This window comes from Myodes glareolus, chromosome 10 (assembly GCF_982192425.1).
Source record: "Myodes glareolus chromosome 10, mMyoGla1.1, whole genome shotgun sequence".
NCBI lineage: Eukaryota > Metazoa > Chordata > Mammalia > Rodentia > Cricetidae > Myodes > Myodes glareolus.
Window position 1 is genome coordinate 53658453 of NC_142035.1, and position 16153 is coordinate 53674605.

Below are 16153 nucleotides of genomic sequence, written 5' to 3' on the forward strand. Positions count from 1 at the left end.
GATGGGAGTGATTGAAGAGCTCTGTTCTTAGAAGTTCAGTTGAAGATGCTTTTATTTGTCTTATAATTCACAGGGAGAATGATGAATCAGTGAAAGAAGAAAAATCTGATTTAAAAGAAAAGTCGACGGGAAATAAGAAGGCCAATCGATTTCATCCCTATTCAAAAGATAAGAATTCGGGTACTGGAGAAAAGAAAGGTCCAAATCGGAACCGAGTGTTTATTAGCAACATCCCCTATGACATGAAATGGCAGGCTATTAAAGACCTGATGAGAGAAAAAGGTAACGATTTCTGCAGTAACTTACTGTTGTAATCGTCATCTAGGAGGGGGCGGAGATCAGCAAACTTTTTATTCCTCTTAGCCACACAGACTCAGAAAAAAAGACTTTTCTTTCTTGACATGTGAATTAATCTTTTCTTTTTCTTCCACTTGGCAATTTCGTTACAAGGAAGTATGGATAAATGAAGTATTTTTCTTTTTGCCATTTTAGTGGATAGTGAAGCCAGCATCTGCATGCCACCAAGAATTTTGTTAAAGTGATTGCTTTGTCTAGTTGAAGTTTTTATAGATTTTAAAGGACTGTTGCATTAGTTAAGTAATGCATCTCGCTTGTTAATGTATGTATAATAAGGTCGATTCTTTTTTTCCCCCAAAGATGTTTTTGGTGGAGTCTGGAATCTGGCTGTGGAATTCATTTTGCTTGCATTGTCACGACTGCCATGATGCTGTCTTTGCAGTTCTGTACTAAATTTGTGTTACTGCTGCTGCAGTTTTGTTTTCAGGATAACCTGAAAACCTTCATCTTATGCACATGCTTGGTTTTGGGGGAAAATAATTTCAATACTTGATCTTGTAAAAGTTAGTTCTGTTATCTCTTGAAAAATTGAGGTTCAACAGTCCTGCAAACTATGTACTTGGCTTTGAGGGTGATCTTCTCTAATAATTTTTTTAATTGCATTGGTGTATCTGTTGTAAGGTGACAACTATTTGACTGGTTTTATTCACTGACTTTATTTAGAAGTGTGTGGCTTGCTGTGAAGCATGACTTGTAAATTTAGTTTACTGATGGCAAACATGATTGAAGACATTCAGGTAGGAAGTCACCTTAAAACAGCTGTTGTGTGTAGGCTGACCAAAGCTATTTGAAAAGTGCTAATGTTGTTAATATGACAGGCTGAGGGGTCATTTGTATGTATATGTGCATTTGTTCACCAACCATATCATGCTGGCCAAATATGATCTGCCGTATGAATTGGGTTAATATGGTTGTTAGCTTTTTTAGAGAATGTGGATGATGTAATTTCTGAAAATTAGTAAAATTTCTATAGCTATTGATAGGAGGTACGTTGATTTGGTCCTGATTGCTGGTGAATAATAGGTGCTTTTCTGTAGAGTTGTGCACAGGTGTGCAGTAAAGCAAGATACTGGTGTTTAAATGTATTGTTTCTTGGTATCTTCCTTTTGTATGTCTTATGTAGTTGGTGAGGTTACATACGTGGAGCTCTTTAAGGATGCGGAAGGAAAATCAAGGGTAAGTGCTATGGGCCACAATCTGCTCGAGGCTTAAAAGTTCCTCAGCAGTTTACTTTTGTATAATACTCTATCAGACTTTTGGAAACTTAAGTTTCATTTTGTTTTACTTTAAGATTTGAGGTTTTTATACTAGCAAGTCTGACATGCCAACTAAACCAGCTTCCTGAAAGGGATGATGGGTTTTGCAAATATTCATAAAGGGTATTCATTTTTCTTACGCTTTAAGGTATGCTTTTCTTAGCTAATAAAACTTTAATATAGTTTTTTTTTGTTGTATTTTGATGTCTTCAGGGATATTTTAAAAGTCACTGAATTGATAATATTTCCAAGAGTTTTATGAGAGGCCTGTGGCTTAAAGGTGTTAATTTTGAATATAATTTTGAAACTTTTTTTGAAAAGCTTAATTTGGTAGCCTTTAGGACCTTTCAAGAGGCAGTGCTCTGACCAATTGTTAGGAATGATGTCTATGATTAAGTTGACCTAGAAGGCTGATGATAGATTTTGATTTAGCAGCATGTGCATATGGAAGACTATAATGGAAAACTCTTCTAGCGTCTCATCATGTTCATAAAATGATTGGGTACATGAGAGATACAAACTTTGTCATCACATTCAAATGGCACTTTGAATAGTAATCACAGGAGTTGTTTTTAAAGAATGATTTTGTACATTCCCTTAGCATGGGTAATTTGTTTTACATGCTTCCAACTAGATGCTCCTCAATTGTGTGCAGCCAGTTTTAATCTAATAGATAACTTTATTTAACATAAAATTCATGGGGGCTGGAGAGATGGCTCATCATTTAAGAGTACTGGCTGCTCTTCCAGGGGACCTGGGCCCAATTTTTAACACCACATGGCAGCTCACAACCATCTGAAACTCAAGTTCCAGGGTATTTGACATCCTCATCCAGCCTCTCTTGGCACTAGACCCATATATTGTGTATAGCCCTACATGCAGGCAAAACATCCATGCACATTAAAAAAAAATCATGTTTATTTGGTATTTTAATTAGATTTCAATACATATTGTATGCATTGCATCTTTTTGAAATACTCATGTGTAAGAACATGTATATTGGAGCCTCCAGTTTCTTCCTTTATTTACTGTTGATTGAATTTGTACAGTGGTACTAGTTTTAATTTTAAAGAGTCACTTGAAAGTAGAAGTGTACTCCAAGCTTGTAACATATTAGATGGATTTAAAAATTTATAGAAAATGCATGGTCACTTGCCTGTTACATTCTGGAGGTGTAAAAAGAAAAGAAAATGTGTTCTTGATTACATGTGATGATTTAAATATTAGAGTCTTCCAATAACTTCAATTACTGACCTAAAATGTTCTTTTTTCTTTTGCATATATTGACAATCTACTGGATATAGGGTTGTGGGTAAGACTTTTTTTGAAGTATCTTAAGTCAAATTAATCTTTTGATTAGAATAAGAAATCTTTGTACATAAGCATTTCTTATATATTTTTTCCTATTAAGTGTGGTTGAATTCAAAGATGAAGAATTTGTAAAGAAAGCACTAGAAACTATGAACAAATATGACCTTAGTGGAAGACCTCTGAATATTAAAGAGGTGAGTTATTTTTTTGTATTTGGAATTTAAATATTATATGAACATGCTTCCTTTCACTTTTCATTTTTTTTCTCATTTAGTTCTGGCAACTCGTCTTTTAAGGATAGAGTCTTATTAAAGAATTGTAGCTAGTGATAATTTCGCTTATAGATAATTTGCTAGTACCCCTAATAAGAGTTATTCTTTATATTTAGTTAATTTTGTGTCACAGCTAAATAGAGGCCCCCATAATTTAAAGATGATAAACTTAAGATGAAGACTTTATTTTCTATAAACATTTTTAGTTTTAGACTCTTGTTTAATTTGAAAATTCAATAGGTATTATAATTGATTACTGGTTGCTTGATAATACATAAGCTTGTGGATTTGAATAAGATTGGTGTTCATCTTTAATAAAATTAATTTAGATTCTATAAGATTAGCATATAGAGTCTAGGATTTAGAATAATCTATAATGGGAATTTTCTTGTAGTAGTATGAATGGATTGAAAAATGACCAGAAGGTACTTTACATAATACCACTTATAGGATTCATTGATCTTGGTAATAATTAGCTTGAATAACCCTCAATTTCATGAGTTCTTTTATTTTATGTTGTTAATTTCACCATAATAGTTTGAACATAGATGCATTTGCACACATATCCTTGCTAAATCTGTATCGAAAGAAATAGGCAGCCTCACGATGGGGTGCACACCTTTAATCTTAGCACTTGGTAGGCAGAGACAGGCAGATCTCTGTGAGTTTGAGGCTAGCCTGGTCTACAGAGTGAGTTTCAGGACAACCAGGGTTACACAGAGATATGTGTCTTGAAAAACTGAAAGAAAAAAGAAGGAAGGAAGGAAAGGTAATGTTATTTTGAGTATTTGAAATGTTGTGCTACTGATTCTGTTCATTCGTTGACTGGCATCCAACAGGAGAACAGTGATTTTGAGTTCCAGTTTATTCTTTTCTTGCCACGTGACAGGGCATATGACCTCTCTTCTCTAGTCTTTAGTGCTTATTATACCACCACCAATAGTACCTATGGGAATTGTATGAAGATGAAGTGTGATAAGTAGGTTATAACTCATTGTCTGTCACTAGAACAGCCAGGTGACCCAGGCACAACAATTCACTTAACCTTTGTTAAGTTTCCTTGTCACTGAGATAGGAGAAATATTCGAATATCTCTGGAAGTGTTGTAAAGACTCAAGGTGTTAACCAGTGTTTTCTAATTACTATACTTGTGATGTTATGTAAAGCTGTTAGCACCATGCTTAAAGTAGTCTAACAATATTGTAAATGTAAGCTGTAAAAATTATTCCTGTTAGTGATTGTTGAGATCTTGTTCTTTGGTGTGATGATAGCTTGAATGGCTTGATACCAAAATATTTGTGTGTCCTGTATTCTTTACTGGAATTAACTTCCAAATTCCTTGAATCCTGTTTGATCCTGGGATTATAATTATAAAAAAAAAAAAACTGACGGAGAGCTAGGATTTGGTAGGGAGTGTTTTAAGCTTTGTGCTTTGACTAGTCATTTATTTGCTGCTTTTATGAATAAGCCAGGCCTAACATTTTAGAAATGTGCTGGCATCCTAAATAATTTGTCACAATTTATAATCCTCTAATAATTTAATGATCATAATTTGCTATTTTATGATCCTGCTTCTCTTTAAAGGAAATGAATATTATAAATGCTCCATAGAGACACTATAGACATTAAGCATGCTGTGTTTATAGTATCTTTCTATTTTTAATTGACAAAATTGACTGGGTGTTAAAGGTTTAGGTCATGTGATTGTATTCCTTAAGCATAGTGTAGAACCTAGATCTGTTGTGGAAACCCTAGAATGAAGTCGTAGGATGCCTCTATTTTTAACTATTTTAGAAGGTTAAAAAAAAAAGGTCAAATTTAACTTTACTAAGTAATGAAGGGTTTATTTAACTCTTCAGCTAATGTTCAGTAAAAGTAGTCATTTTCCTGGGAATACCTGATTGACAAACTAGTGACTGATAAAACTACTGAGGACTGCTTACATGGTTATCTAATGAAGGGGTATTTGCAGCATTCTTTAGCATTCTATCCAGTTGCATGAAGATCAGTAGGAGTTGTACATGTATTATTAGTAGATCCACTAATAGCATTAACAGTTAATGATTGGCAGGCTGGACAGCAAGGAGAAAAGAGGAATAAAAACTAAGTAAGATCATAATGCGATTTGTTTATGTGTGTGTAATGTATATAGTGCTTACTTATGTGTGACAAAACAAACGTACCACCTGTTAATACAAACAATCTGTGCTCTAATAGTTGAAGGAGCTTTCTCTCTTTTTTAATCCTCCTGTGTAGGTAACCATTCTCAATTTTTTTTTTGTACAAGTTTTTCACTTCTCAAACCTGAAACATTTATGGCTGTCTTAATTTCTTTTCTGTCACTGTAACAAAATACTCGACTAAAATCAACTTAGGAGAGTTTATTTTGGCTCTCAGCTTGAAGTGTGGCCCATCATTGTGGGGATTTGAAGGCAGCAGAGAGATAGGAATGCATGTTCTGCTCACTTCCTTCCATGTTAGAATGTTGGTTGGCCTGATCTTATGCAGGCAAGCACAAGTGCTGTGAGTTCATGAATGAGAAAGTAGAATTTTTGGCATAATAATTTACATGCAAATGATAGTCCTTAATTTCATGTAGACTTAACATGGTGAGTTTTGTTGTTGGCCTTCTACTTAGTGGAATGAGTGGGCGAAATACATTTGTACTTGCCTTTTGTTTTAATAAAAGATATTTCTTCTAAAAGTGAATGAACCTAAAAATATTCGCTATAATTCTTTACTTGGATACTTGGCCTTCTGTTCCCTCTCCCCTTTTCCTGTCACGGGTCCTTTTCATTGTTGAGGAAACTATTATAAAATGGATTATTGTGTTTTGTTCAGGAGTGATGTTAACCGGTGATAGTAAACCTTCCTCTATCTCTGTCTTCCTGAGTTTACAGTAGTATGATCTGCTAGTGAGAGGCTGTGAATTAGTCTGAATCTGACATTATTTTGACTATCTAGTGGTGAGAGTTCACGTTTGCTCTATTGTGCAAAGAGGCACAGTAAGTGTTCTGCTCCTCTCTAAGTTAAGGGCCTTTGTGTGTGCATCAGTATAAGGACAAAACAAAACTAATCTCAGGTTTCTATGTGGCCTCAGTGACTGGAAAAAAGTACTTGAAACTCCCAGCTTTTGAGTCTAGAATCTTTTGTCTATCCACAGGTTTTTTATGGGATCCACTTCCTGGACGGGGGTGGGGGGGGTACCGATTAAGCAAAACCTTAGTCCTCAAAGATGTCTGTACTTTGGTCCAGATGGGTTAGCTGTTGTTGAGTTTAAACCATTTGAATTATATATATTCACTGATGTATTTGCTAGCAATTAACATTTAGTGTGCATTGTAGGATCCTGATGGAGAAAATGCTCGCCGGGCACTGCAGCGAACAGGAACATCATTTCAAGGATCACATACCTCTGATGTGGGATCTGGGTTGGTGAATTTGCCACCTTCCATTCTCAATAATCCAAACATTCCTCCTGAGGTTATCAGCAATTTGCAGGCTGGTAGACTTGGTTCCACAATTTTTGTTGCTAATGTAAGTTTAAGCTTTTGTTGTTCCGATACTTAACTCTCATCATGATACTATTTTGTGAGATGTATGCTGATTGGTTTGTAGGTCATTCTGTTTATTTTTAGCTTAAGTAAATAAAGACATAACCATTCTAAACTCTAACCTAAATTATGTAAGTAGTCTGAGGTTAGACTTAAAATATTAAGTAGTTGCTTAACATTTTAAGACAGAACTGTGGCATTCTTAGATATTTAACTTTTTAAAGTCAGTTATGTGTTTTTGTTCATCTTCATAGTTTAATTTTGTTCTTGTAGTCTTGGTGTTTTAAGTTGGTTTGCCATTTGTTTTTTTTTTTTTGATTTTTCGAGACAGGGTTTCTCTGTAGTTTTTGGTGCCTGTCCTGGAACTAGCTCTTGTAGACCAGGCTGGCCTCGAACTCACAGGGATTCGCCTGCCTCTGCCTCCCGAGTGCTGGGATTAAAGGCGTGCGCCACCACCGCCCAGCTGGTTTGCCATTTGTTGTATGCTCTTGAAAGTTAGTGAAATGGACAATGTTTTCCAAAACGCAAATTTTCCTTAGTCAAAATAGATGCCAAGTTTCATGTGTACACAACAGGATAGAGGGATTTAAAGATTTGGGAAATTTCAATGAAGGTAGATATAGGTGAACTGATTTTAAGCAAGACCTTTTTTTATTTTATATTATTGAGCAAGAATTAGTTTATAGTTTTATAAGTTTGGAAAGATAATTTTGTTTGTATGTAACTTTATACAATTTTATGTTAAGCTTGACTTCAAAGTTGGTTGGAAGAAGCTAAAAGAAGTGTTCAGCATAGCTGGAACTGTAAAGCGGGCAGATATTAAAGAAGACAAGGATGGCAAGAGCAGAGGCATGGGCACTGTCACGTTTGAGCAAGCAATTGAAGCAGTTCAAGCCATTTGTATCCTGACCTGTATTTTAGCATTAAATGAAGTTGGTGAGGCTTACTGCATTTGCATGTTTGTTGTTCATGTTGTGTAATGTTGCATCGCTTAGAAATTAGGCTTTTGTCTGCAGTTCTGAGCCTTGTTCTTTGTTAGGTACTAGAGTCACTCTTCAGACTTGAACTAGCCATACTGTCGAGGGCTGTAGGAACTTGTTTTCTGCTCTTCCTTCCTGCTGCAGCATGGGTGTGTGTGTGTGCGTGTGTGTGTGTGTGTGTGTGTGTGTGCATACTTTAACACACCATTGTATGTCAGTGCAGTGGCTTTTGATGAAACCTAGTCAATCTTGGTGAATTACAGTATAAATCAAAGGAAGAGACTAGTGTGAGTAAAGTCTAATGATAAAATAGTAGAGAAAGTTTCAGACTCTTTAAATATGAGAATTTTTCTCCAAGTATAATTTTGCTGTCATTTTTAACTGGCTTTCCTTGACTGACTCAACAGCCATGTTCAATGGGCAGTTTTTATTTGATAGACCTATGCATGTGAAAATGGTGAGTTTCTCCTTCTCATCTTGGCCTTCACTGCCTCAGACCTGTTCCTAGCAGAGCAGTTCTTAGAAGCTGTTCTTTTAACTATAGTAATTTTTCTTTTGTAATTAGGATGACAAATCTGTCCCTCACGAAGACTACCGTTCACATGATAGTAAGACATCACAGTTACCACGTAAGTAGAAACTGTTGTTAGAAAACAGCCAGAGTTTTTTGTTAGTGTGTTTGTTTTACATTATGTACAAAGCAGAAGTTTGTTTTTATGCCTAGATTGAAGTTGCTCTCACACTCCTTTGAGATTAGTTTGGAATTTTGCAGTTTGCTGCTTCTGATTAGGTAAAGAGTCAAAAGATAAATATGAGACTTATCAATGAATTTTTAAATTTTTTATTTGTTTCTTTTTGACCACCTAGTTAAATAAGTACTAAAGTATTTGGTGAGTTCATATACAAGAAAGGGAAAAAAACCCTATAATTTTACCATAAGATACCCACCATTTTTAACAGTTTTTAACATATATTCTTGCTACCTTATGTGTATGTATGTATATGCATTTAAGTAGCTTCAAACTGTTATATCAGTTATTTAATTGGGCTTAACAATCAATTATAACCATTTTTCCATGTTGAAAATTCCTCCCAGATATTTTTATTGGTATTCCAAGATCATTTTGCTGTTCTGTGTTTTACATGTTTTAACCTTCATTTCTCTAATAATCAACAGAGTATGATACAATCTTATGAATATGCTTTACATTTAAAGAGAATGAACTTTTATTGGACCTTAATTTCCCTCATGAACATTTAAGACTATGTACTTACCTACTATATACTCAGCCAGATTTTTAACCTGTCTTTAAGAGAATAGTGTAATAACCAACCTCATACATTGGATCTCTCATGCAATCAGCTTTTACAAACTAACCTATCTTTAATCTTAAGTTTTGTATTCTTTCATGTCCTTAATCCAGAATAATGTGTCTGTAGATATTGTGGTAATCATTTCTGAAAGTAGCCAACAGGTTGAAATCACCCTTAAAACAAATATCCACCATAAATGTTGGAGCAACATAGGATATTGTTTGATAATGTCTGTTTGTAGTGTTGTTTGCTATTCTGGGTCAATTAAATCTCTTTCCTTGTACAAGATCTGTAAAAGATTTCTGAAGAACCTTTTATCCTATCCCCATTCATGCTTTCTGTGTTGGTTGATGAATGCAGGGCAAAAATCTGTGTTAAAGACAGGCAGACATAGGGATAGTCAGACATCAGAACAGTATTCAGGCAGTCACAGACACATAGACAGACTTTAGACAGTCTAGTAACTACAAACTACAGACAGATGGAAGATACAGAGACAAGTTGAGAATTCAAATTTGGTCTCACTCTTGGTCAGATTAATTCAAGAGAAAGTCTGTGTTTTCATTCCTTAATGTGGCATTGATACATTTTCTTATCTCCGAGATTATTTTAAAAATATTAGCCAGCACAACAGACTGAATTACACTTTTTTATATAAAACTTATTTTTTATATTTTCTTTAGATGTCCTTAGCCATGACTTGCAGCACAGGCCTATGATCCTCAAGAGGCTATGGCAGGAGAATCTAAAGTCTGCCTCAGCTGTAGAGTGAGTTCCAAGCCAGCCTGAACAACTTAGTGTGACCTGGAGCTGGACTCAGTGTAGAGCTAGCACTTCAAACAAAGTGTCTGTTGGGATAGTCAGTGGTAGAGCACTTGATTAGCATGCATGGATCCTGAGTTCAATCCTGGTACTGAAAACAAATCCTGGAGTAGGTTTAGATCTACAGATTCTCAAGACATGCCCACTGATTCTAAAGCTCTTGCAACCTGTTTCTTTATTATTATTAAAGCTTTTAACAAAATATTTTAAATATGCAGACAGAAGTAAAATTATTTTTGTAACTCTTGTATGGCATACATTTATTAGATTTTTCTAATTAAATAAAATTTTATCAATAGACTTGAAATGCCCCAATTCCACATGCACTTCTCAATGTCTTCCTCTTAATGAGAGGACAACTCATGAATATGTTTATTATATAAATTTTAGTGATGTGAGTGCACATTTGTACATCCATAAACATACAAATAGCTTCCCTGACTTTAAGATTTAGTGTAACATATGTTATTTCACGGTTCGCTGTTTTGTGTTTTGTTCTTGATTCTGTTTTATTAATAAAGCCGATATCTTCATTTTAATGCATGATACTGCATTTTTACATTTTTCTGCTTTCAGATTGATTTACATTTTAAATTATTAGAAGTAATACTAAATTAAAATATTCTTTTTCTTTAAGAATTACCTATTTTTTGATATTTGCTAAAAATTGTGTAAAACTGGCCTTTACATATGTTTGTGGGTGACTTATTTACTGGTAATATTTTTTATTGCTGCTTGATATCTTCTATTTCTCTGAGGCTTTCCCCCACTTTTGTCTATCTTCAACATTAAAGTATTTACTGTTTTAAACATGGATTTTGTGTATGTGCTTGCTGTGGCACATGTGGGGAAGTCAGAGGACAGCCATTGGTAATAAGGTCTCTTCTAGTATATGGATTTCAGAGATTGAATTTAGGGTGTCAGGATTAGTAGCAAGCACCTTTACCCACTGATGCTCGGTGTTAAACTTTGTTAGTATAGCACTATCTTAAATTTTCTCTTTATTCATAGTTTGTTCTTGATGAAGATTTTATTTTAATTATGTGTATATATGTGTGTCAGTACGTAGGTTTGTGCATATTTCAGTGCTTACAGAGGCCCGAAGAGGATGTTGGATCCCCTGGTGCTAGAGGTGCAGGTGGTTGTGAGTGAGTGGTACAGTGTGGATGCTGGGAACCAAACTTGGCTCTTCTGTAAAAGCACTACCTGCTCTTTACGGCTGAGCTGTCTCTCCTGCCCAATATTGTTTCTCCATTTACTGGCTCATTATCTTTAGAAAATTGCCTGTTTGTTAGTGTTTGTGAAGAATGAGCTTTGTTTTCAGTATATTTAATTTCTTCCCTTCCTCTTTCTTTAGGTTTAGCCTAATTTTTGCCTTGACTCTGAGTTGATTGCTTATTTCACTAATTTTCATGCTCTCTTTTCTAACATAGCAATTAGGATTATAAACGGTACATAAGTCCTTCTATGGATTAATTTTTATTTTATAATATTTAATATTTATAGTATTTTATAAATTACCACTACAGTATTCTTGCATCTTGTATGTTTGAAAATATAAAATTTGAATTTCCAAATGCATGAGTTCTTTATTTTGCACTAGTTTCTAACTTAGGTTCGATGTGGTAATATAACATTGTCCATATAATTGCCATTCTATGAAATAGTTAAATTTTACTGTGGGTGGCATACTATAGGCCCCTTTTGATATCTTGTATGTTTACTAAATCAGGCTTGTTAATCATTTAAATTGTTTTCTGTCCTTTCTCATAATTTTATCTTTTCTGGTTATCAATTACTGAGAAGTATTTAATGGTAAAGTTTCTTAGTACATTGATAGATGTACCCATTTTTTTTTCTTGTTGAAAATATTTTGAAGGTAAATTATCAATTGCATTCAGGATTAGAATTGATTGGAATTGATAATGAAAAATTCTTGGTGAATAAAGTAATTTATTATGAGGTGATTTTGTAATTACTTTGTCCTTGTATAATATTTAGTATAATAGTTGTGTGCTGCTTCTTCATTTTATTTTATATTACTGTTTTTGATGTATGTGTATATACATGTTATAGGTATAATTATATTTTTTAAAAAATCACTTGACAGCATTTATGTGATGTTGAATTCAGTTTCCTCACATTGGTCATTTGGTTGGATTTGCATTTTCTTATTTTGTGTTTCACTTTTGGTACTTAATAAATACTTGTCTGTCTCTGTTTTTGCTATGTCTGTATAAATCTTGAAGTTAGTTTTCATGCCCTCTTTAATTCTAATGCCTTTGCATGCTATTATCATTCAGGGTTTTCATTCTGTTACGTTTTCAGATCTCATAAAGTAGACGTTATTTTTATTTTTTCTGTTATGATTTCTCTATCCTTAGGCCTGGTATTACTCACTTTATTTTGGAGCATCTATTAAGCTTTTTATTTTTTCAGTGAGGAGTTACTATAGGTAAAGTCTGTCAGTGTTGACCTTTCTGTAAATGTTTCTGAAATAGTTTGACTTGTTAGAGGGTTTAAGATCAAGTTACTGTGACTTAGCACTTTGAAAATAGTTTATTCTTCTGGTTTCCATTGTTGCGAATTCATAGTTCAGATAAACTCCTTGTTAAATTGCCCCTCCCCCCTTTTATTGGTTGTCTGTTGTTCATAGAGCTATTTTAAAGTCGTGGTCTCTGGTAGACAGCTTCACTGCAGTGTGAGTGTGACTTGCTGTTTATCGAGATTTTACAATGGTTGAAAATTTAAAAGATAAATTTTGGAAAAATGACCAACCATGTGTCGTTGAACACTACCCTTTCTCCCTTTGTAAGGTAGCCTTCTTCCCTCCCAGTTACCTGGTCAGTGTCAGCATACCTCCATCAGCAGTAAATTGTAGTGCTCAAGCCCTGCCCAGATCTCAGCCTGGTGATTGCTGAAGACTCATGCACCCCACCCCAGCTGCGTAACTAATGGTTGCTGGGGAAAAGAGAATTGGTTTTCTTCAGGGATGCAGCCCCTGAGAGAATTCCCAGTCTCCAGTGGATGTCCTTACACCCACAAACATACATGTGAAGTATACAATGGGGTTAAACAACAACAACAAAAGATGTGACTTTGGGAGGGGAAAGTTATGGGGGGAGTTGGAAGGCGAGTGGAGTAGTGATTTGATCAAAGCACGTTTATGAAATTCTCAGACAATAAATGAAAAAAATCTGTCCTATTATGTGTACTTTACATTTTTAAGTAATTTGTGTTTTCTTTTCTCTTGAGATATGAGGTGTTGAACTTTTTTTGGTTTTTCGAGTCAGGGTTTCTCTGAAGCTTTGGAGCCTGTCCTGGAACTAGCTCTTGTAGACCAGGCTGGCCTCGAACTCCCCGAGTGCAGGGATTAAAGGCGTGTGCCACCACCTTTGTGATGAACTTTAAATAGGTTTCTTAAGATGATCTTTAAACTCTTTGTTCTATTTTTTTCTTCCTTCCTTCATCTGTTTCAGTCAAATTTTATTACAAATTTACAAGTGGGAAACTTCTCATTTCACATAACTCTCATATTAAGATTTTTTTCTTTTCTTTTTTATAACTCTGAGATTAATGTAATTACTGAGCCATCAGAAGCGACAAAATGGTGCTTGTACATTTGAGCATGACTGTGCTGTTGCTCCAAGTGGGTTGCAGTTAGGCGTAGGAACACATTTACTTCATATTGATCTGTGCAGTTTAAAATATGTATCTGTATCTTTCTCGGCCTCAAGCCCTAATTGCTACATTAGTGAGAATTTGAAAAAGATACTCAGGTTTATTAAATAGCCATCAAGAATTTAGTGGATCTTATTAAGTCATTTTCATATATCTCCGTGTCTCCCTTTGTCTTCTCTCACTCCTCCTGTCCTCTCGCTGGCCCTCTTCCTCCCCAGATAGTTTGTCTCTTTTCATGTCACACATGTGTATGTTGTGTGTGTGTAGAATTCAGTTTGCATTAGACATATGAGAAGAGACCTGCAGTGTTTTGTCTTTCACTCCCATTACTTCCTTTAGTCCTCCTTCTCCTTTGTAGCCCTCTTCTACTTCATAGCACATGTTTATGTTTAAAGTCTTCACGAAAGAAAGTGTGGTATTTGTTCGAGTCTAGTTTATTTCCTTTAACATGATAATGTCCAGCTCTGTTAGCCTGAAAATAATTTCATTCTTCTCTGTGGATGGGTAAAACCTCATTGTGTGTATGTGCCATGCTTTTCCATTTCAACAAAAATCTCCATACTTTATCTGTAGTGGTGCCAATTTTACCTTGGACAGCACTATTAATAGAGTTTTTAAACAGAAGGAAAAGGACGTTTTCATTCTGGTTACAGATCTCCATCCCCTAAAAAAAAAAAAAAAATTAGCCATTTTTTTCTAAATGGGTCAATGCAATGTAACTGATAGACTTAGTGACTAGTCATGTCTGCTTCCTTTTGCGTTAGTGACCAGCAGCATTACAAAAATCCCAACTTCCATAATCATTGTCTCAAGGGAATAATACGTGCTGGACTCTGGGAATGCATGAGTGGTTATTGCTACCTCAGTGCACAGAAAGTTGAATCCATGTACACATCTTGAAAAATAGAAAATAGCTTTATCACCTCTTTCTTAGCTGATGTGTTCTTTTGTCTATACTCTGTTCCCCTTTGTCACCTAATATTACCTTTTAATAATAGGAAATTATTTAGTAATAACATTATTAAATATTTAATAATAGTTAAATATATAATAATATTTAACTTGTTAAATATTAAATATTTAATATTATTTCTGCAGTTTTGACTTGGCCCCGCTTACCCTGTCTACTTTGATCATGTTCACAATATGGGCTGGGGTCTACCGATGAGGGAGAAACATGAAGGGTGTGTTGTTCTGAGTTGGCTCACCACATTTAATATTAGACTTTACAGGGTCACCAGGTTTTTTTCCTCCAGATTTCAGTTTTCTTTACAGCCAAGTAAATCTCCATTGTGTATATTAGCATGTTTTTATTATCTCTCTTTTGGTGGGTATTTAGGCCGGTTCCTTTTTCTATGTTTATCTTCTTTCTTCCCATGGTGAATAGAGCAGTAATAAACATGGATGTGCAAGGAATTTTGAAGTTCTTTGGATATATGCCCAGTAATAGTTATAGCTCTGGTTTTCTAAAGTTGGTTTTCAATATCTTTATTTACTTAAAGAGCATCAGTACAAAACAAAAAACCTGAATTTAAATATAAGACATAAACTCTAAATTTAATCACATAGGTAAATGGCAATGTTCAGGTAACTTAAGGTCTCAAAAATTTCTTATATTTGCTTCATAGATACAAGAGCATTTATTTTGTAAGTATAAATAAATGATAAAGCCAGGCAATTAGTATTGTTTTTTTCAATGTTATGGGTTTCTAAAAGATGTTTTATGAATATGGGCATTTTTCTCCATCAGCTGTGTCCGGTATCTATGGAGGCCAGAAGAGGGCATCTGACCCTCGAACTGGAGTTATATATGCTTGTGATCTGCTGTGTGGGTGCTGAGAACTGAACCCAGGTCCTCTGCAAGAGTAACAAGTGCTCTTAATCACTGAGCCAACTCTCTAGACCCTCATTATTACGAATTTTAAAAGTGGATTTAGTGTTGGTTGTTTGAGACGGGTCTTGTTAATGTATCTCTGGCCGGCCCTGAACTCACAGTTCTCTTGTGTCTCTGCCTTTGAGAGTGCTGACTAGAGGCTGTCTCCACAGCACGAGCTCAGGCTAAAGTCTTCAGTCATTGCCGACTTTTTTTTTTTAAAGTTTATTGATTTATAAAAGTTTCCATTTCCGCCCCTCCTCCCAACACCCTCCCACTTCCCCCACTCCCTCTCCTCCTCCCTCTCCATCCCTAAGAGCAGTCAGGGTTTCCTGCCCTGTGGGAAGTTCAAGTTTCTCCCCCCTCCCTCCAGGTCCAGGAAGGTGAGCCTCCAAACAGACTGTTTATGCAGAGGAAACAAGTCCCAGTGTCATTGTCAATGGCTTTTCAGAAAGACCCCGTGCCAGCCACATTCGGAGAATCCAGCCACATTCAGAGAATCTGGTTGGATGACATGCTCGTTCAGTCCCAGTCCAACTGACCTTGGTGAACTCTCATTAGATCAGTCCCCTTGTGTCAGTGGGTGAACGCACTCCTCATGGTCCTGCCTTTCTTGTTCATGTTCTTCCTCCTTCTGCTCCTCATTTAGACCTTGGGGACTCAGTCCAGTGCTCCAATGTGGGTCTCTGTCTCAATCTCCATCCATCAACGGGTGAAGGTTCCCTCTGGTCTT

General features: G+C 35.4%; 1 protein-coding gene across 4 annotated transcripts in view; it reads left to right on the forward strand.

Moving 5' to 3' along the window:
• Window positions 1–16153, forward strand: part of Myef2 (myelin expression factor 2) — a 36279-nt gene that overhangs the window by 6275 nt on the left and 13851 nt on the right. For all 4 annotated transcript variants that reach the window (XM_085696411.2, XM_085696414.2, XM_085696412.2 and 1 more), the window contains exons 2-9: window positions 74–282; window positions 1481–1533; window positions 2918–2925; window positions 3025–3118; window positions 6542–6733; window positions 7497–7650; window positions 8138–8187; window positions 8296–8359. In XM_085696411.2, the coding sequence (XP_085552537.1) occupies window positions 74–282; window positions 1481–1533; window positions 2918–2925; window positions 3025–3118; window positions 6542–6733; window positions 7497–7650; window positions 8138–8187; window positions 8296–8359 (824 nt within the window). The remainder of the gene's footprint in view (window positions 1–73; window positions 283–1480; window positions 1534–2917; window positions 2926–3024; window positions 3119–6541; window positions 6734–7496; window positions 7651–8137; window positions 8188–8295; window positions 8360–16153) is intronic.